Here is a 23,428-nt window from a genome sequence, read left to right on the forward strand (position 1 = left end):
GAGAATTGGGTGGGGGGTGGTGGTGGTGGTGTCACAATTAAGATATAATAGAATCATAGAACCATAGAATCAGCTAGGTTGGAAAAGAACTTTAAGATCATCAAGTCCAGCATTACCCCAGGACTGCCAAGTCCACCACGAAATCGTATCACTGAGGGCCTCATCTACATGGTTTTTGAACACTTCCAGGGATGGTGATTCCACCACTCCTCTGGGCAACCTGCTCCAATGTCTGATGACCCTTTTGGTGAAGAAACTGTTCCTAATATCCAACCTAACTTCCCTGGCACAGCTTGAGGCCATTACCTCTTGTCCTATCACTTGTAACCTGGAAGAAGAGACTGCCCCCACCTCACTACAGCCTCCTTTCAGGCAGTTGCAGAGAGCGGTAAGGTCCCCCCCGAGTCTTCTCTTCTCTAGACAAAACAACCCCAGTTCCCTCAGCTGTTCCTCATCAGACTTGTGCTCCAGACCCTTCACCAGTTTCATTGCCCTTTTCTGGACCCACTCCAGCACCTCAATGTCTCTCTTGCAGTGAGGGGCTCAGAACTAAACTCAGGATTCAAAGTGTGGCCTCAGCAGTGCTGAGTACAGAGCCATGCACTGCACTGGCCCTGCTGCCACACTAGTGCTGACACAGGCCAGAATGCCGTTGGCCTTCTTGGCCGCCTGGGCACAAGCTGGCTCATGTTCAGCTCTGTCCATCAGCACCCCAGGTCCTTTTCCACCGAGCAACTTTCTAGCCACTCTTCCCCAAGCCTGGAGCATTGCATGGGGGTGTTGTGGCCCAAGAAATTAATTAGCTTTTTAGTTGGCTTCCCTGATCTCCGGTTTTCAAGTGAATTTCAGCAATACATGGAAAGAGATTTCAGATTCAAAGCCAGCTCTGACAGGATCCCTGTGCTTCCTGTCTAACAGAACTATGGACTTCAGAAAGCTACCTGGGACCTTCACACCCCACTTGCTTAACTGTGAGCCTGATTCAGTTTCAGACAGGGCTTTCTGGGTGCCCAGCCCCTGCACTGCAGGATTGCTTCCAGCCTCCCAGCACAAGAGTCCAGAACACAGTAGTGTTCCTATTAAATTGTTGATGAGACAGGCTTGTCAATGTGAAATCTTGAAATGAAGCAAAAAGTTAACATACTAAAAAAGGGAAGAAACAATTTAAAAATTTAATTATTGTCACAGGTGTATTATTTTGAATTACTTTTTTCAAAAGAACACTTCCGTGATTTACAAAACACAGGTTAAATACTCGTTTCATGTCTTTCATTTTGTAACAGTGAAATGAGGCTGTAATAGATTTTATTTTATGGTCACTGATGCTGGAAAGACAATGGTGACAAATTGTCAAAGTTATTCTAAGGAGACACCTGACATCATTCATATTTTCTTAAATGTCACTGAGCAAATTCAGAAAATGTTTTCAAAACTCAGCCGCCTGAAGCCCATCCAAAAGATCCTGTTCCTACCATAAGCTCTTCGTTCCTACCACTTAAGTACGAGCATCACCTATGTATTTCTGTTGTTTACATACAAGAAGTTACATTGAATTCTTTCAGATAAAGGTGAGGAATTCAGCATTAACACTGTGCTGTAACAAAGCAAGAGGCAAAAATCAACTGCTATCATCCAAGTACAGACAGTATTTATCTTTTATTACGACGTCATGATTTTTGAAGTTGCAACAAATACCACTTCAGGGTCATCATCCCTCAAACGAGAGACATTCTAGTCCAGAATCTCTGCAATCTCATCCTTTGGCAACATGATACGTCTTACTGCTGCACAACATTCAGTGCTTAGAGGTCAGAGTCAATGTAGAGGATACTCTGAAGATTTGTGGAAGCATATTACTCAGCTGGTAAAACATCTCCTCAGAAATTGTCTGGAAAACAATATTAAAAAAACACATCAGTAAGCTTTGGCATTTTTGCTGTAGTTTGGAAGAATTAAGTCTCTTTGGTTTTTGACATTTAGGAGATTTGCTGTTTTTCAGAAGACTATAAAGACTGTTTTGAAGCTATGTGTTATAATTCTATTTAATTCAATCAAAAGGAAAACACTGACCCACATACACTGTTTATGTATTTCTGGGACATACCTGTTTCCAGTAGATTTCTTGTTCCAGTAATTGATTATTTCTGCCCAGCATAAGCAGGACAGTGCTGTTTACTATCTACAGGACTCCTGCTCTCTGAATTCCAGGATAAGATTCAACTTCAGTACTTAAATTTATTCTTGGCCTCCTCCCTGCTCAACAGTTTACTACTTAATCAAGAAATACATGCTATTTCTTTCCTAGTATAACTGATTTTTATATTGCAGTACTACTTTCTAGAATAAATACAAGTCGGTGCTGGCCACCTTTGGAAAACTTCCTGTTTCTGAAGATCAGCCAGAACATCAAATTAAATCAATTCAGAATCTTAATTTCAACTGCTTTCAAAAACCTGGAGTTAATAATGACTTCAGGGAAGCTTGAGTGAACTCAGTGCATTGCAGCTTTCCAAGTTGTTAGGCAATAAGACTAACAAACACCTAAACTTACCTAATGCAAGTTAGGTTAGCCATCTCTTCAGAGTAAATAATAGCAAAAAAGGTAACTCTTTCAAAGGTGATATATTCACAATCGATAAAGGTGAACTTCTCAGTTTGAAAATTTAGCATCCTTAGAAGATACTACAAGATATCCAAAAATATAAATCCCTCTTATTCTTGTTTTACTGGCAAGGAACCAAACCCATAGTGGTTAACATAAGCTCACACAAAAGGGGCAGGGGATAGCAAAGAAATCAAAACTAGATCTGCTGAAATTTAACAACTTCTGCCAACAGTCTCCTAGGTCAGATGCGAACTTGGTTTAACCTACCTGTGGTACCAAGAACTGTACAGTCCGAGAAATTCCTCCATCCCATGAGGCCATTTCCATCATGAAACCTATGAAACAGCATTCATACTATGTGCAGGCTTCCCCATCAATTACACCATTATCAAGCCATGAGGGATTTTTCACATATAATTAGGATTTTTACTACCTTAACTGGGGATGTCATTAACTGCACTTAAATCAGACTTGGCCAGTCTCCTGACTGAAATCTGCTTTAAATGGAAAATCTAATGAGGAGTTATGGAGAAAATCAATATACCCTTGAAGACCAGAATAACCAGTCCTACGTATAGCACAGTACTAGCCAGAAGAAGTGTGAGGTTTCTCCAAATACATGTGTTATGAGTTCTTTCAATGATTTGCTTTCATTGAGAAATAGCACTTTCCTTTAGCTCTGATGTGACCATATCTACATTAATAAATACAAGCCTGTTGCCAAAAGTACACTGGCAATCTGGCAGCAACAGAAACTATCTGGACTTACTTATATGGAAAAAGCTCAGCACTCATTTACTGATCAAGTTACAATATGGCATTTTTGTGTTAGTATGTCCTTACAAATGAATTACAAAGTCCAAAGGAACAAACTCATGGCAAATAAATATACTTAGAAAAATACTTGATTAATCAAAATAGTTATATGGATGATATTCCATTGTGAATTACTAAAGGTCACAATAGGAAGAGGTTCCTCAAGTAGGTGTAGAAAGAACATTAACACTATTAAGATTTTAAATACTCCAAATGACTCAAGTATTTAAGTGCAGCACACAGAATGCAGCAAGTAGTAAGACCACCTGGAAAGGCAGAAAACCAAGTTGAGTCATGAGGACTTTTCAGCACTGAGATGAATTAGCCTATAGACTAGTCTTGGAAAAATGCAGGGAGTCCTCATTGCTAGAGGCAATCAAAATACAAAAGCCACTAGAAATTATACTGCAGAGAACCACCAGCTTTTGCCCTCCTTTAGAGACTGCCCAAAGCAACAGTAAAAGCTTTTTCTTCTACTGTCTACGTTTAAGTTGCAAAGATATTTTCACAACATTTTCAGTCTCTAGTCTAAGTGTCTGAGACTGCTTCCGAGTATGACAGTTAATAATTTTAGGAGAAAATTATTTATTGTTTTAACAATCAGTAATTATTAAAAATCACTTTTTTAATGAAAATACACAGCCTCAGCTAAGGCTGGATGTCACCCAATGCAGCATAGACCAAAAAAAAACCAAAACAGCGTGAAGCATTCACTAACATACCTTTTACGCACTTGAACACAAGCTCTGCCCTCTTCAAGCACCATGGAATAGTCATTTCCTAAAAATTAATAAATGAAAAGCCTCAATGCTCAATGGTTCTAACCAACATGAGTAGCAGAGAAGACAATAAAATGACACATTTTTGCCATAGAACCTCATTTTTCCGGCAGGTATTCAAGCATCATTACAAGCCAAGAAGAGGCCTATATATCTTATAGGTGACCATAAAAGCCTTGCCACTGCCTACTGGTAGGAGAGCCCAGTGTCAGAACAACCTATATGTTTTTTAAGCTGAGATGTTGAAGAAAAATACTGTTGATAATACTATTAACATGATCGGAAATAAGGTTATTTAATTCCCTTATGGAGCTTCAGAAAACTGTGTAACATCCAATGGATAACTGTCAGATTTATACGTGAGCCAGTCAAAAGATAGATTCCTGACCACACCTTAGCAGAAGTAACTGATAATTCCTAGCTCTTCTTGATGATTGTTTAAGGTTTACTGGCATACCTGCCAACTTCAGCAAAAACCTCCTCTCTAATAGCAGAACTGGAAGAAGCCCTTCTCGCCTAAAGATACATTTATGTGAAGACTTAAACCAAACAGAATTCATCTTCATCTCATGGTGGAGTTTCAGATATAGACAGCAAATCCTTACCTAAGTTAAATACCAAGATAGGATATGAAAACCACAGTGGTTTAAGATATGGGTACAAGCACTGGTCTAAACAATTTAAGTAATAATTTAAATGCTTTAGTTTATTAAAACATTCTTTGTCTGAATGTTACAAAGGCAATTATATTAAGATGAATATTCCTAACCAGAGAGAGTCAGTGTAAATGCTTCACAATGAAAGAATGCTTCTGTTTGTTCTGATGCACTCTTCAACATGAAAAGGAGCACTTGCTAGTCTGAGTACAGGAATATAGACATGGAAACAAAAGTATGATTCTAGGCACCTTTTGAAATTTAAGCCTTACATAATTTTCCACTCAGTACAGCCAGCCTTTATTTTGCAAACTGTCATTATCAAAGAGGTTAATTTCAGGATTAAAAAAAGTTATTTGAGAAGCAAGATTATCCAAGAATGCCAACCAATGACCCCAAAACAGTACATTGAACATGGCTGTACCAAACTCTGAAAGACAAAGTTCCTACTTAGATGGGAGAGCCTCCTGCACTACCTAAGTTAAAACCAGCATAAACTAGAAATATCTTCCCAGAAATCTTGCTTTTACTATGTAAATCACTGCATCAGTAGATGCTGTTTTTAGGGTATACAATACAGTAATCATACAAATGTTGTTGGACAACATTTTTTTTCCCCTTCATTTCTAAGCTTTCTGAAGAAATACTTGATCCTTGGTCTTTGCTATAACTTATGTGCCTATGTTTCACAAGTAATGTAGGCATTCGTTGTTAGTTCTTATCACTGTTTTGGCTTAGACAAAAAAACAGTGTCTAAAAAGAAAGGTCCTGTTGCTCTGAAGGCAACTCAGAAGTACCTTGCGTAATCAGTAAAGGGAACTAAGCCTTTAAAGGACTGATTGAAACAGCAGGATATGACATTATCCCTTGGACTATTTCAGAGGAACATAAGTCTTGTGGGCACTTATGGAAATAACAGGTTGAATACAGAATGCCACTCCATGCAAGCCACAAGAACTGAAAATGACACAGTAGTGATTCAATTCTAATCCATCTTGAAAAACCCAAGTTCTCAGGGGTTTGCCACACTGTCAGGATTTTTCTCTAGATGCAAACTAAGTAACAATTGTGGAAATGATAAAGGGTCAGTTATGTACCAATTCAACATACAATGCAGGAGATGGGGGGAAAGGGGAGGGGGAGCAAACACCCCATCTCCTACAGTGAGTTTTGATTAATAACATTCAAGTGAGTAAAAAAACCAAGAACACCTGGGACTCCTGGGTTTGTTCACTAGCAGAAACCACATCACTCCTTAGCACGCAATGATTTGCTACCAGATTTCTTCTACTTACTAAAAAAAAAAAAAAAGGAGGAGGAAGAGGGAAAGCTTCACCAACTAGGAAGATGTGCTGCAAACCTTCTGATTCAAACAAATTTGTGACAGGCTTACTACGTAGCGTTGCCATTTTTACTAAGTTAAGGGTTTCATGCCTTTGTGGATCACATCACAACCAGGTAATGAAAATGCTGAAGCCCATAAATGCCATGTGGGATGAAGAATTCAAACCAAATTTCAATGTTTAATTTAATAACTTAAGAATTAGTAAGATGTTTATTCAAAGTACATCCATGCAAATCCTATATAAGCAGCTATACAGTTAAAGGCAGGAAACTCGGACAAGAAGTATTTGAGGTTAATACACCCATCAATAATCTCTTTATATACATAAACCATGTTCATAAATATTTAACAGTTATACTTCCTTCATTTGTAGTTTTTTTTTTCCCCCAAACATTTTTGTTATAGTAATAGAAACATGTTTCTCACAGTGCTGCTGTGAGGACAGCAGCAACAGCTCCTATGTTGAAACTACCAAAGTGTGCCAGCTCTAGCATGGCATTGCTAAAAATGCTATGAGAGCCATTTTATTCCCAGTTTATGTATCAGTTTATATCGGGTTCAGAACAGTGATCAGACAGTAACATCTCATTTGCCTGAATTTGAACTTGTCTGCTTTTGCCTTTGTCAAGTATCAAACCCAGTTTCTTTCCTTCATTTAACTTAATAATCAGAACAGATGAATTTGGTTTTGTTGTTCTCATCATAAGAAAAACTAAGGAAAATGGATTTCCTTTTTTTTTTTTCATAGAAATAATAATGAAATCTTCATTACTTCATTACTTCTGTGAGGTTATAAACACTATGGTTCCATCCATAAAAGAAGAAAACCTCTGGGAAAAGCACAAAGAAAACTCATGATGAATGCCCGTCACAGCAAAGCATGCAAACATCTCTGCAGCTGCGCTCCTGGTTAACCACTTTACAAAAATGTTTTTATGTAGGTGGTAAACACAGATTCAAAACCAGGGCTGCTGAAGGCATCAAGTTCAGGTTAACTTTCACAAATCTGTTATTATTCACTTTTCCCTCAACAACATGTTACATATGTGTGTTTCAAATTAGGTCAGCCAGCTGCAAAGCACTGTAATAAGCAATTCTGCTAATACATTTCACACAGTACAGTTTGGCTAAACATACACTTACAATACAGATCACTTTCCGCTTACTCTGCAAAGACTTACAACTTAATATAAAAGATAAATCGTTTTACCAAGACCCTTTAAGAATCCAGCACTACACATGAAGGTAATTCCTCAGTTTCATACATCCAAGCAACAAAACACTCCCAAAGTACACTGAACAGGTGGTGGTGTGCTTTATTTGCACATTAAAAGACAGCCATGCAAATGAAAGCTAAAACTAACCAGGTTGAAAGAAAAAAAAAGAAAATAATACTCAAATGGCAACACAATTAAGAAAAAAGGCGAATAAATTTATGAAACACAGTAACTGGGTCCCATGAGTGACCCAGGCTGCTGTCCTGCAAGTTGATTATTTGCATTTGTGCCCCCTCAAAAAGTCTTGATATGACTTCAGAGATGAAAAATTTCAGAAATAGTATCATCAGTTCCTAGAAGTCCTTTTATGTATGGAAGTATATCCTTCAGAAGCTTCGTAATTGGACATTTTTAACTTCTGCACTGTTTGTACTGTCACATTAATAGATCCTGATCTTGCAAAAGGGGGCCACTTGTACACTGTGCTAGATCAAATTCCTCTATAAAAAAAGTCAGTGTTAACAGTAATCCTTTATGGTGATCCTTTACTTTGCTGTTAGCCAGGCCCTTTCAAAGAAGGAAAGGCAGTACTGAAATTTATAACTGAAAGAAATCAAAGGGTTACTTAAGAAAAACCCACAACAGACTATAATTACACGTATAAGGCTATAGTAATGGCAGTATTATCTTATTTTTCTCATTTTTTTAAGTTTATAGACTTCTCACCTCCTGAGGAGGTGAGGCATATGGCTGCAGTGTTTGTCTGCTGCTTCTCACCCTGTCTCTCCATCCCCTTTTCATCTCTGCTAGTATCTTGTGAGCCATGTGTGACAGTGCAGAGACTGTCAATAGTATTAAAGTAATATGCACTGTTCAAAGCTACAGTTAAGTAAGAGACACCTATGTTGTACATTAGTGTCCAATGAAGAAGTGAATACAAAAGGTCAGCACAACAAGGAAGCACACTTGTATCCTGTCCTGGGTTCAGCAGTAGCAGTCAGTTTTTCTCCTTCCTAGTAGCTGTTGCAGCACTGTGTTTTTGACTTTCGGCCTGGGAACAAAGCTGATAACACAGATGTTTAGACTGACCAAAGACTTTGTGAGTCTCATGCTCTGCCAGGGAGGAGGAGGGGCCGGGAGGGAGCGGGAACAGGACACCTGACCCAAACTAGCCAAAGAGGTATTCCATACCACAGCACATCATGCCCAGGAGGTAGAACAGGGAGTGCCCGGAAGGGCTGGATCACTACAGGGTGGGGGCGAGGTACCGGTTGGTGAGCGGTTGTATTCTCTTCCTTGTTATTTCCTTTATCATTATTACTATTAGTGGTAGCAGTAGTGATTTGTGTTATACCTTAGTTATTAAACAGTTCTTATCTCAACCCATGGGAGTTGCATTCTTTTGATTCTCCTCCCCGTCCCTCCAGAAGCGGACGGAAGAAAGGTGGGGGGGGAAGTAGACTGCGTGGTTCTGATTTACGGCCTGGGCTTAAACTACGACATATCCACAAAGAGCATTAGCAATATGCTGCTTCTTGCCCAGCTGATATTTAGGGGACTTAAAAGAGAAAATACGGCCAGAAATTAAGGATGCAAGTGATTTCGCAGTGAAGACCACAGTTCAGAGCAAAGCTGAAATCCAACTGCTGCTGTGTAAGGCTGAGATGGTAAAGAGTGCTATTTAGGGATACAGAACTCTAAGCCCAGCTTTGCTAGTTCTGCTGCTCTTAAAACTTAGTTTTAAGGGTTTCTAGCTAGCAACAATTAAAACTGGGGACGTGGTATCACTACTGCATCAATGACTCTGGAAGTACAGTTTCTACGCAAGAGATGTTGCCAGAAGACTTCTAGTAGTCCCATCCTTCAATAGTACTAGTATAAGTGTGCGATGAGCTGGATCAAGAAAGCAAAGTGTCCAAAATGAGGGGTGGGAATAAAAAGCCAAAGTCATTCAGCTGGCTGAAGTGCTTGTAACTGGTTCAGTACTTAATCTGGGTCACCATATAAATGCGTGTCAACATAATGATGTGGCAGGAGCCAGTGCAATGATGTGGCAGGAGCACGTGACTGGCGTAAACTGTCCCATGTGGCTTAAAGTGGCACAAAACACACCCTTTTCAAAAAACACTTCTGTTGCATCCTACAAGATAAAGCCAAGTTAAATCCTTATATTTACTTACTTCTGACATATCATGCACCAATAGGAGAGGAATACTAATGGTAGTAATGTCGTGTGTGCAGCAGACTTTGAGAATGTTTCTGAGTCCCATGATTGCAGGATCCCGAGCAGTTACATTACCGGATCTTACATTATCATCCACACAGAGGTGAAAAGCAACATGAATTTCAGAAAGGTTTGAATGGCGTGTGATGTAGAATTCTCCTGCAAAATAATATAAACCAAGAAAGCAAGATGATATGGTAGTGATCTATACTGAAATACAATTGTTAGACAATGTAAGGATATGGTCAGTTAAGACAAAGGCAAATACAAATACACAACAGAGATCATAACACACAAATAAGGAGATTAAAAAAGTTAGAAACCAACTGATCTAAAAACCTCCTGGAATATCATTGTTCTATAACATATCCTACACTCACTTTCCTGCTTCGATGGATTTCACTGGCATCATGGACACCTGGTGTAATAAGATGTAACAGTGCCAGTACAGGCGGATATGATCTATATATAGTATGAAACAGAAAAACAAACACAGAGGAGGTGTAATACTCAAAATATATAATGTAAGTACTGAATTGCAGACAGATGTGGGAGGCGGAAACACCAAAAAAGGATGGGTTAAAATAAAGGATGCAAAAACTCTGCAAAAAAAGATAGCAGGTTATATAACATCTGAGATATGTCCTAGAAGACAAAGGTATCACTGATCATTAGAATTTAAAATAACTCATTGGAATGGGAAGATCAGTTAGAGTTGTTTCGAAAAAGTTACCAAGACATCTCACTGGGGTATTTTTACACTTGGTATTCATTTACCACAGGTAGAGAAAGAGTAAGGGGCAATGAAATGCAGGTCTCCATCTTACCCGTCTGCTAGAGATCGAAAAAGTAGGTATACAATACCCCTACTGTTTCAGGCAACAGATAAACATCTTTCTTCAAAGCTATTCTCACTGGTCATTTAAGATACTACCTTTGTATTGGGACAACTGAAGAACAGCTATGTACTCCTTTTTGACAACAGCTAAGAAGGTAGTAACCCCCAGCAATGACCCACCTAAAAGTAGAAATACACAAGCCACTGCAGCAATATTCACCCTAGTTTATCTGTTAAGGACCCAAGTTGATTTATAATCCACTTATACCAAGAAGATCCAAAACAATCATGAAGGCAATTTTAAGCCCTCTTACTCAGCCTTGAGTTGTATGGATTTAACTCCTTCCCCCCTCCCAACTGTGTATTCATCTTCAAATGCCACAGAAACTTTCCTTAATAAAAATTACAGTATATGCAGAAGACACTTTGTCTGAGAGGAATGGATTCATACTTCTCAAGGTTCAAAAAATACATTCTAAAATGTTTTGCTCTATCACAACAGTGACATATATATAATTATTTAAAAAAATAAAATTAGTTGATAGTATTTAAGTTTTACCTTTTCCCATACAGAAGTTTTGCCCCAAGTCACATGATGCAGTGGCAAAGCTGGGAATAGAAACCAGATGTCCTGACACCCAGTCCTCTGCCTTAGCCACAAGAACATCCTTCTCCTCTAATTGAGGTCAACTTGGGTTTAGTTTATAATTTATGTTCTGACTTTAGAGCTAAAAATGTGCATCTATAAAACATGATTTGCTTTAAGAAGAGGGGGGAAATGCAACAGAACTCACCCGGCAAAATGTTTGACTGGTTTCGTTCTATATTCTTTAATTTATCTTCACTTCCACTACTTTTGTTCTCTGTATATAAATATATAGCACAAATATTAAACATATCTATTAATTACGCTTTGGCATGAAAGTTTGATGTACTAAGATGATATCTGGCTTGAATTTTTACTATAAAGTTGCCATAAAGTCCCCCAAAGCAGGGAGAAGGACAGGAAGTGTTTTTGCTGTCTTCAGTAGACACTGAATTGTATCTTATCTCAAATCATAAGCTTTCTTAATCATCCTACAATACCTCTTCATTTGGACAAAGGAAAACACAGTATCCTCAGACGTAAAACAAAACTTTCCAAATTGTCCCACAACTGCATAGTACCTTGCTATTGCTTTTGAAATAACTATTTAAAGCAAATTTGTTCCTAGTATTACAAGAAATAAATTTAAATACATTTACATAAATTAGCAATATAAAACCACCTTTCAGTATTTTGCTCAAGACTATATGCAGGTCCCAAAGAAAACTTGTTTTTCTCTAGGTACTCTTACAAATCTGTTCACGTTACTAATGTATATAAATCAAATAACTAGTTCTCTGCAAGAAAAAACAAAGTTTCATGATGTACAAGTACTGATCATGGTCAGAAAATTTCACAGCCATCTGTAAATGTAACTGCAAATTAACCTGTTCACAAGGATTTGGTCAGAACTAAAAAAATATACACATTTAGTCAAATTATTATTCAGTTTTTAGCACTCACTTTTAAGGAAGGGAGGAAGTCAGATCTCTTCTGTAATTTTATTTCTATTTACATGTAAAGTCAGGTAAAGTCAGATAAAGTCTCTGTTGCTGCAGGCAGTTTAAACAGCAGATGACAGCACAACGTCCTGTCCCTATCACTTCCCATGCTGCTAGAGCACGATCAGAAGCTAAAGGACTTACACTTGTTTTTTTGGTAGGGTATTTCTGTTATGGCAGCAAAAGACACCATGTGAACATGGTGTCTGTGAAGACAATTTCATGCAGACTTCTCAGAGTTTATCAATAAACTTGAACATTCCATTTTATAGATAAGGTAACTGAAAAACAGGAAAATCAGCTTGCCCAGAACATAAACACTCAGCTGAGCACTATTCTATTTCAAGGAAAGTAATTTTGGTTGTTACTGACCATGATGTCTCTTTGACTTACTGCTACGCTGTGCTCTGGCCTTAAGTACAACCTTCTGGACAATTTCAAGCTGTTCTTGAATTCCAGGAAAATGGAAATCCGTGCATTCTTGGCAAACAGTCGCAAAATCTAGGAAAAAAGTAAGATTAAAATTCACACTGTAAAGCTGTGCTTAGTAATATTACATAATCCTGCTCTCCTGTTCAAGCAAGGCCAGTTAGAAAGACAACCCCCCCAAAACCAGATGCAGCCCTGCTATACTCCTCTTTAAATTCTAAAAAAATATGTCAGAGACAAAACATTTTTTGAAAGAAATTAATTGCTTTGGGAAATGAACAAACAAAACCAGTCAAGCAAAACAACTCCAAACCAAACACACACAACAAAATCCCAAGAACAGCTGCATGAGTGTTGTTGCTATTCAAACAAAATCACCCAGACAAAAAAAAACCCAACCCCAAAATACCAGCAATAATATGCACTTATTATGCACATTAAATGTAACTGTGCTCTAAAAATGATGCTTTATTACTAGGAGTCCTTCAATCTGTGGTAGTTTATTAAAAGATACATAACAGATACTTCCAACAGCAACAACAGCATTCCAAGCGCCTTTTGAAAAGTGAGAGCTATTAATGAAGTTCATAAACAGTGTATTTGGAAAGCTGAAATTACAATTCTTTCATTTTAGTTCTCAAAACACTGATCTGAAAGCTGAAGAAAAGTGTCATCAGCCAAAAAGAACTGCAAGTTTGTTTTCCTGATAAATGAGCATTATGTCAGACTTGGAAATATTATACTGATAATGAGGATCATAAAATACTGCCTCTGTAACTAGTATTCTAAGCTCCTTACCCTAATGCCCAGCCTTCTCTGCAAGCAAGTCAATGAAGCCAAAATAAGCTATTAGCAAGGAGCTAGACTATACTAAGTAATTGCTGCTTCCTGTTTTGAGGTACCTGTTCTAATCCTCCTTAAAGTTCTTAATGTATTTTCTCTTTTTACATTAAATCTCCACCTCAAAATCTATTTTCAAAATAGATTTATTAAATTCTGGTGTTCAAAACCAAGGGAGAAAGAAGCTCATATTCCAAAAGATTGTGTCTTCAGTGTTTATCGAGATAAAACAAGGTCACAAGACATTTTATTTGAAACAAAGAAATCTCTCTTGCATTTAAATTAACTTTCATTTTAGTTTGTTGTTTGTCTGAGTGTGCTACACCTACTCAAAACCCAAGCAACAGTAGCCCTACAAAGACCTAATATGAGACTTGAGTGAGGCAACGCATGAAGTCTATGAAGAAACTCTTCATGTAGCTTAGAAAAAATAGTCTGAATGAAATCAGCATGTTGAAAGTTCACACCTAAGTTCAACTTTCTGTTCAAGGCTGTTTTCTAGAGACACAAAGGTATCAAAGGTATATTTTGCTAGTTGCCATTTACACATTGTAAGACATACAGAAAACATTGCAGTCACGGTTTTCAGTCTTGCCTCACATGGTATACAAATGGAACAATTTTTGGATAAAAGATTTACCTAAGATGCAGCATCAAAATGTTTGCCAGACCTTTGAAAATCTCATCAAGATTTGAGGGAGCTTCTAGCCCATCATAAAATAAAGGCTATTAAGTTTTTATTTTTCCCCAGATTTGAAACAGAAGCAGAAAATTGTTTCTACGCTTTTGCAATCCAGAAATTTAGACTGCACAAGCCACGGCATCTCTATTTAAACAACAGCATTAATGCATTATTTAAAAGTCTTCTATATAGCAATTTTATTAACCTTTGAGACCCCTAATGTATTTATTTCTTAAAGAGCCTTTTAGGAAGGGGAACTGTTTCTGGCTAGTGCTCTTGCAACAAACAGCTTTAACAGTTTCAGAGCAAAGCCTCCTCTCAAAGGTAAGTTTAATACTGCTGTCCTGCCAGAAGCTACCACTATCACCACAGAGTGGGTTTAACGACATGTGCCCAAACCTCAATTGCCACCAATAGTTATCTGGGGTCTCAGTACAACCAGATGCTCACTGATGGTTTAAAGTAATATATTCAGCTAGGTCAGAGGAGCTGAGGTATGAGACACAACATTTTAAGAGGAATGGTGGTGCACACAGCTGTGGAATGTGCCTACAGTTATGTTTCTCAATGTGCCTTCAGAACTCAAAGAAATAAAAACTTACTGAGAATTATATTTTACATATTGTGATAAAGTCCCTTATTTCCCCCTCTGCTGTGGCTGCAAGATGTAATTGGCAGCTAGAAGATGCAATTTTGTGTTTAATGATATTACTTATATGTCAATCTTCTCTTCCCACCTAAAAGATTAATCATAAACCCAGATCTTCTCTATTTGTTACTAATTTAAACAAACAAACAAACAAACAAAAAACCAAAACAGAGAAAAGTAACTGAAAAAGAGTACAAGAATACTGTCAGAATTAAGCAACTTGGAAACCATAAACAGCAAAAACACAACTGCAATTTTTACTGGTATACTTCCCTTTCTTTCTTGCTACAAGTGATACCACACTGTTTTCAGAGAATACCAAGTCTGGGATTTCTATGGCACACTAAAATAATGACAAGTAATAGCAGCTTCAGTCAAATATTTTGGTATTCAAGAAGATGGGAAAGACAATAACGTGGCTCAGAGAAAGCCTCAGTGACCAAAATTAGAACAGGAATGAACATAATGTCCAGTTACTCGAAAGACACACATACACTTAAAATGGCTCCTAATCAAGCTTTCCAGGAGTAGGCAAGTAATATTCCTATTGTTCGTTTTTCATAGTGCTGCAGACACCTGAAGAACACATTATTTTTATACATTTAATTATCAATGTAAAATCTTTGCATATTTCAGTTTCATCTTTGCAAACAGGTTTCAGCATGCTAGTCTGACATTAGAGAGCTAGAAGCCCCTACAATAAGTCAGTCTAAGGCAACGAAATCAACCCTGAAGTGTTCATTCCAACATGTTCCTTACTCAAACACAAACCCTAGGAAAGAGATGAGAGAGATATCAGCATATCAGAGCACAATTCTGTCCCCATCCTTATCCGTTATCTCTTTTCGCATTTATCACTCTTTCGCAATACCATATCCAAAACATTCGAATCTCCATTAAATTTTAATTCTGCAGGAAATATTTTTTGTGACAGCAAGTTTGAGCGACATTTGTTTTCACTGACACGATACACTCCATTAGAGGACTCACCTCTTTTGATGCCACTGTATGAACTGATACGGTTATCTACCAACAAAACCAGGCCACAGAGAGAAGTTGAATAGAGAGACATTGCAGTTTGAAGTCTGTGAAGTTTTACTCCACTTCGATGATTGCGCTTATGTTTACAGAAATCTAGCATATCAGCTCTCAGTAATCTCAAGTTATGCATCGTCTTCAACTGAGCTCCTGTAGGGAATATCAATGATTTGAACACATACAGTGAAAGAGGAAAATTGGGATTGTTATTAAAATGCAAGGGATTAAAATGCTTCCATAAGTTTTCTGATAAAGATCTATAAACGAAATATAATCAATAATACTCAAAGAAAGTTTTCAACCATATATTCGGTTTTACATACATACCAGCAATTTACAAAGTAAAAGTAAAAATGCAGTATTTTCACACGCTGTCACAAAGCAAGGCCTTGTTCGCTATTATAAGGCTATGGATGAAATACTAATGCAGTCAAAACAGACAGCATAAGAAGTCTCTGCTGCATAAACAAAAAGCAAAAACTTTAAGTATCTATTTTTCTGTTAATTGATCATGGGAACTGAACCTAATACCGACATTTGCTTACCAAACATAAGAATATTTAAAATACAATTTTTAACCACTATATGTTTTGATGTTAGCATACCTTGCAAGGGTGGATAAAAGCTTGCTTCTAGAACGTTTGCCATTAAGCGTATTTCAGGTAGCTAGATACTGTTTGATACAGCTTACACCATACAGTCCTCATCTTACTTACGTCAAGAACAAATACAGTTTAGTTTGTATATATTATGCACATTCATTGTAAATAATACATGGTTTAGATACATTATTTATTAGCATTTGTTATGATGTTTCATTTTGGTGTCAGTTTACTTACCCAAGTGAATAGTAAAACTTTCTTCTAACAGCCTCTGCTCTTCATAAATTCTTCCATTTCCTTCTACAGATTCTCTCAGTTGGCTGGGCTGAATATTAATTTCTTCACTAAAATAATGAAAAATGTACTGAAAAGTTTGCCCTAATTTTTGTTCAACCCAACAATATTTTGTGAAAGCTATCCAAAGTTTTCTTGGCTAGCCGGTAGAAGCCAACAGACTAAACCTATCGGCATGAACCCCACTTATCTGAGCTTTTGCCTTTCTAGCATGCAATATTCTAGGTGCATACCAGCAGAAAGAGCTAACTCCACCATTAGATTTACCTAAATAATTACAAAGCATTCTGAGATTGAGAAATAAAAATAAATCACTATACCCAGTTATAAGATAATAACACAGGAAGTAAAAAAAAAAAACCAAACCCCACAACAAAACATTCTTCTCAGCTTATTTATCATAGCCAAAACCTTATTTATGAAGTTACAACACAAAACATTTCTTTTTTGACTGATATACAAAATAGGATGCTAAAAAAAAGATAAAAAAATCAAACCAAGCCAAATCAAACACTCCATTGTATTCAAACTAGCTGGAAATATTTCAAATACCAGGCACAATGATTAAAACACTATCACTTCACATCTATTATGAGCATCCAAGATTATGACACCAAAACAGCCTCACATCCTCACTCCCTCTTAGAGGTCCTTGCCTCTGGACCGTTAGCAGTCCTTTTGCTTCAACTGTTCTACTTAAATGGCTAACCTGAAATAAAGATTATGTAAAAGCAAGTACTTTGAACTATTACAGATGGAAGTAAGCATCACAGAGGAATTAAATACCTGACTGTGCTGTTGTTGGGATTCTTTAGGTCCTCATGAAGCTTTATCACCCATTCCTGATATTCCTGCTTCTGGATGGCAGTAGACTGTTTTAATTCATTGGTCCACTTGTTTTCCAAATCCTAAGAAGACGACAGTGATAATTTGAGTAGTTTGTGTTGTCTTTTTAAACTAGTATTTGCTTGACATGCATATTCTACTTCACTGAAGTCAGTTTACCTGCTGAGATTCAAAATGCTGAGCTGCTAATGAATTTACATCTTGGTCTGTTAGCGATTTCCCTAGCTCCTGCATCACCTTATCCATTTCAGCTCCTTGTCTGAAATAGAAGCAAAAATAGATTCACAACTAAAAACAAAAAAAAAAGGGCAAAACAACACCTATTGTAAAGTCACTGACACAATGATCAGTTGTATCAGTCAGCTGGTCAATGCTCATCACAAGCAGAGATACAACTGAATGCACAGCTGAAAGCTATGTCATACAGTACTTTGTTCATCTGCTCATTTTGGAATTGGAATTCCTGTATTTAAAGTCTGCCCTCACAGATGTTCTACTACAAATACTCTAATACAGCATCTAACCCACTATCCTTATCATTAGAAGAGGTTTTGAAATGGACCTACTCAGTCCCTTGCCTTCCTCCTGCCCAACCACACCACAGTTGATCCAGACAGGTAAACACCAGGAAGTAGGTTAAACATAACCATTTTTAACAGTCAGATGAGCTTCCAGCTGAAACTACATTCAACATGAGGAGGACCTGGAGTTAAAGGGCTGTCCTGCTATCATCAATTCATCCAATACCTCGTCCCTCCTTAGTCTTCTTAATCCCTGGCTTCACTTAATCTTTCACATTCAGCTGTCTTCAGCAAGGAATTGAATTACCCTAGCACTGATTTAGTAATGAATATCCCCAAAATAAATTTGAGTTGAGGGTCAGGGATTCCAAGTCAGCTCCTGTGTAAACAACACACCTACACTTATCTGGGATAGTCTCAGCTGCCACCAACATATGGAGTTCCTTGATTATGACAAATAGATATGACAAATTCCACCAGAATCAACGCACAGCTATATCACACCAGAGCTCTGTAACATTACTGCTTTTAGGATTAACTGCTCTTTCTTCTACATACTACTTGAGAAGAGTTAAAATGGTTTGCTAACATGTTATCGGCAACATTTATACCTGAATTAAAAATATGTACAATTCAGTCTATAAGAAACTACATAAACAGATATGCATTGTATAATGTGAGCTTAAACACACACAATTCAAGAGTCATACTGCCACTGTGAATGCTAAAACAGACCTACTTAGAATATCCTGGGACTTCACAAGCATCTACAGTATTTAGTATCTATAGTATTGTACGTGTTCCCTCTTGTGGACAAAGCAGCCACATGCAGTTATGCAAGCTTATTTGGAAATGCGGGATCCCACAGAGGGCTTCCCTAAATTTCAAATTCAAAACTTTCTGATTTAAGGTTGGTCCAAGTCTTTGCTCATCTTTCCATATCCTGTATTTTCACAAATCATAGAGTGATTATTGTTGGAAAGGACTCTAAGACCATCATTTTTCACAGAAAGAATAATAAAATATTGGAACGGTCTGCCCAGGGTGGTGGTGGAGTCACCATCCCTGGATGTGTTTAAAAAGAGATTGGATGTGGCACTTGGTGACATGGTTTAGTCGAGGTGTAGGGCATGGGTTGGACTCAATGATCTTGAAGGTCCCTTCCAACCTGGTAATTCTGATTCTGATCTAGTATCAACCCCCCTGCCATAGGCCACCTCACATTAGACCATGTCACCCAAGGCCCTGTCCAACCTGGCCTTGATTTTCTAGATATCCTAAGCACTTTATGTTGCTATACCACTTAAACCTCAATGGAACAACGTACATCAAACTTTCTATGACTTTGATGGCCTTAGCTTTTATTATTTTCAGTGTCTGAGAAGAACATAATAAAGCAGACCCTAACAGTATAAGGCTAAGTATTATACAACTTTAAAGAGGGAAATCTAAAACTAAATAGGGCTTACACAGACAAATACAAGTTAACACACGTTGTCCTACAAGTTATATACACCCAGTGGCACGCACCCCTATTTATTAAGAGAGGAAAAAAAAAAAAAGAAAAAAAAAAAAAAGGAATACCTTTCCCGAAGTTTTTTCAGTTCCACATCTCTTTCACTTATTAATTCTGAGATGCTAACAAAGTAATTGTGTTCCAGGTTTAACAGCATTTCAGAAGCTGGAGAATGTATTAGATCATGATAAACATCTGCAAAATCTTCATCCCAGCTGGTTTCTTCAGGTTTTGCATATTCTAAGGTTGTCTAAAAATGATAAAAGGCATTTTAAAGCATATGTACCTTTTAGGACATATAAGGATCCCTCACAATGTTGGGGCAAAACCAACTGGGCATTCACACTGTTGCTCAACCTTAAACATACAAAAATTATCTTATCAAAAAAGATAATTTTTGTTTTGATATTATATTTTAATATTCTGTTTTAGAATATAGAAAGCTCAAATTTAAAAAATGTTTTAACGTTTTTTCCCTTCCCATAGCCTCTCTCTTTCAAAGCAACTAACAACGGAAACATTAAGGTTTTGACTACAATGAGGAATGGCCAATTTTCAGTCATCCCCAACTTGGAAAGAACAATATCTACAAAAATATTTGCAGTTGATGAATTTCAGATAGGGTCCAAAACACCAGCTGTGCAAACAAAAATGTTTTTCTAGAAAGGCTGACTAACCTCTGACATCACTAGAATTTGATCAGCAACACTGATTTAAGAAAAGCTGGGTTTTATTGCACAAAGAACGGCCCAAAGATTCCAGTTTTTCGAGCTCCTTTTTACTGGAAAACTCCTTAAATTTGTAATCATTTCCACCAGATTCAGATGACAAATTGAGATTATATCATTGATGTGTAGGCTAGAAATGTCAACGAATGATCTAATCCTAACCCTCACACTCAGGCCAACCTATTCATACAGACCACTAGTACAGAAGACTGTAAACTCTTTCAATGTTCTATCACATTCCTATGCTCACCCAATACAGAGTTTTGTTAAGCTAATTTAGTTTTGTTGACATTCTTTAAAGGCAGATGATTTGCTTCCAAATACCTTTGTAACAGAAGAATTTTTTGGAATTTTTCACAACACTGCATGATAAGCAAATTCAATTCCCATAAACTTTTCCTCAAATGCTGCAGTTTGTCATTTTTTTGGTTTTTTTTCCTCTTTGCTAGAACTCCCCCAGTTCTTTTGCATTCTTCTATTTTGAAGATCACATGCAAAACTGGATGCATTACTCCAGCTAAAATGTAAAATAGTTACATGAACACAGAAAATGAGCTGAAGAGTCTCTCCCAAGCATATACTATTTCTTTGGAGACTTGATTGGCATTACTAAGATCCAGAACAGGAGTACTAATTTACTATCTCTTGCTTAGATTCTAATGCATTATAGCCATTACGCCTATTTTTGTTTGACTATCACTAGCTATTTACCTCTCAATTTTCCGTATCTACTAAATTCAAGAAAAACCTAATTGATGACTAACAGAATGAAGACTTAATGATCACTTTCAGATAAAAAAGAAAATTATAAGAATTGATCAGTAAATTTCAGTGTAATTTTGCATCTTCACAGATGTGATTGTCTGTACATGCACACACACTCTCACAAAGCAAGTCCTGAATATTAACTTTTCGGCCTTAATCTTACCTCTTTATAAGCTTTAGCCCAAGTATCTGCCAGCTGGTTTATGTCTACTTTTCCTGATTTCACTGCTTCCAGAGCCATTTCAGCTTCTCTATCATAGTCTTTTATAGTTTCCTCTTCTACAAACTTACTAAGAGATTGCTTCAGGTCTATTATAACAAGAAAAGAATGTTCCATCAACAAAACATGCCAGTAGAAGTATCAGTAATCATCCGGGAAACAAAGTTTTTCTGAAAACCTTTTACTTAGGCGCCTTACTTGCTACTACTGACAGTAGTTTAATGTTTTGTTGTCTTAAAAACAATTTTTTTAAGACTGTTCTAGCAAACACCCTTCTTTGGGTTTCTTAAAGTATGTTGTAAGACACTTGTGGACATGGACATATGACATTAATTTAAGAAATCAATTCTTACCATTTTCTATAAAGCATGGCAGATTGTGCAGAAGCATTAGACGTCCATGCAAATGACTAATATTCTCTTGCACAGGGAATTTGAGAGGCACGGTAAGCACTAAATGTTGATTTCCAGCATTGAATTTGTACATATAGTCTCTCTCTCTACTGCAGATCTTTCCTTTATTAGGCTTCATCTTCTTGAGCTGATTTCCTGCGTTAGAAACAAAAATAACATGACCTAAATTCTTGTAAAAATATACGTAAAAATGCTAACTAAAACCATGGCTTTGTTAACTATTAACAGCTTCTGGCAAGAAAACATAAACCCCCAAATTTTTAATGCTCATCTCGACTTCCAAATACATGGGTTGGAACTGTAACATAAATAGCAGTTTACAAAACATTGAATGCTTCTAAACTGTAACTGAGTGCATCATTTTATGAATTAGATATAACAGAAGATGTAACTTAGATAAAAGGAAGAAGTTCTTCCCTGTGAGGGTGATCAGGCACCGGAACAGGTTGCCCAAAGAAGTGGTGAACGCTCCATCCCTGGCAGTGTTCAAGGCCATGTTGTGGAGAACCCTGGGCGACATGGTCCAAGGTGAGGCATCCCTGCCCATGGCAGGCGCATTGGAACTAGATGATCTTAAGGTCCTTTCCAACCCTCACCATTCTATGGTTCTGTGATTCTATAATTTGGGCACTTACTCTTACAAATTACAGCATAAACATCCCGACTTAAAGGCAGAACCAGGACAAAAGGAATAAATAGCAGACTTTAACTGAGACACTGTAACTGCTGTCATGCACATCTCAAAATCTGAAATCCCTCACTGTACATTAGGATTTTATTTCCTCCTTTCTGCAGCTGGTAGGTTTGAATTGGCAGGGGGCAGGCTGTGGAAATTTGCAATCAGTTTTAGAAAAAGCTTATTTTTTTCACCTACTTTAGGATAGTCATTATTTCTAAATAATACCATTGAAAATAAGCCAGGAGAAAAGAAAGATAACTGCTTACAGAATGAAAATACCAGATGGGATCACATAACTATGTCACTAATTCTTTCCTCTACTCATTTACTCCCTCTTGAACATCACGAGCAAAGCAAGACACATCACTGCAGCTGAAACCTATGCTAAAAACTATGCTCCAAGCAAAATACAAAAGAAAAAAGCCTATTTTCCACCGTATTTTCCACGGCAAGATTAATGGCGCCAGTTCACATTTTTCGTTTGTATTGGGGTTTTTTGTTTGTCTGGGGTTTGTACGTGTGTGTGAACAAAACTATATATTGAAAAGGGGATTAAACAAATGAGTTACAAATTGCTTCACTATAATACCAAAATCTCCGAACCCAAAGTAACCCAAAACGGTCTCCTGGCCCATGAGAGAGGGATTTAAACGGCACCACTTAGAAATGCAAAACTTACGAATTTTTTTCTGCAACTTCCCAATAAAACAAGGCGTACTGGGGAAGAAAAGTGCAGCTGAGCAGCCGATGTGCCCCAGCAGAGAGGCCCAAACCCGGCGCTTGTGCCCCCAGCCACACCACGGGCTCTGAGGCGCCAGATCTGCTGCTCATGCCAAGGGAAACGACATCAGCTCCCCACCGCTGAAAACACATAAGCAAAGCCAGCGGCGGAAAGGCAACGCCTGCAGGACCCCATCCACTTTTACCCGGCCTGGAAGGCTCCGACACTCCAGAGTAAGCACAGCCCCACAGCTCGGATGGGGAAGCGCCCGCGGGGACTGCAGCCGATTCCCCCGCCGCCGAAGGCGGGGCCGATGTCCTCCTCCTTGTGCGCTCACTTGGGTGCCTGGCGGGCAGCTCAGGGAGCACGGCGGACAGCGGCGCCGGGGCGGGGAGTGCAGCGAAAAGCTTCCGCTGTT

General features: G+C 37.8%; 1 protein-coding gene across 3 annotated transcripts; it reads right to left on the minus strand.

Moving 5' to 3' along the window:
• Positions 1-1,795: 1,795 nt before the first annotated feature.
• On the minus strand, positions 1,796-21,728 carry FERRY3 (FERRY endosomal RAB5 effector complex subunit 3; the record flags this gene model as incomplete). 3 transcript variants are annotated; one of them, XM_080624300.1, is made up of 13 exons in its annotated part: positions 1,796-1,888; positions 2,873-2,940; positions 4,144-4,201; positions 9,599-9,801; positions 11,275-11,343; positions 12,440-12,568; positions 15,658-15,855; positions 16,545-16,651; positions 17,388-17,509; positions 17,607-17,706; positions 19,553-19,734; positions 21,141-21,286; positions 21,551-21,728. In XM_080624300.1, 13 exons carry the CDS (start codon positions 21,726-21,728, stop codon positions 1,796-1,798), a joined length of 1,653 nt encoding a protein of 550 aa, XP_080480426.1. The 3 variants fall into 3 exon arrangements, with proteins under 3 accessions (XP_080480426.1, XP_080480425.1, XP_080480427.1); XM_080624299.1 differs by having other exon boundaries at positions 11,275-11,345; positions 12,436-12,568; XM_080624301.1 differs by lacking the exons at positions 12,440-12,568; positions 19,553-19,734; positions 21,141-21,286; positions 21,551-21,728 and having other exon boundaries at positions 11,275-11,330; positions 15,639-15,855; positions 17,607-17,957.
• Positions 21,729-23,428: the final 1,700 nt, after the last annotated feature.

The sequence above is a fragment of the Psittacula echo genome (genome assembly GCF_963264785.1).
Source record: "Psittacula echo genome assembly, chromosome: 1".
Classification (NCBI taxonomy): Eukaryota; Metazoa; Chordata; class Aves; order Psittaciformes; family Psittacidae; genus Psittacula; species Psittacula echo.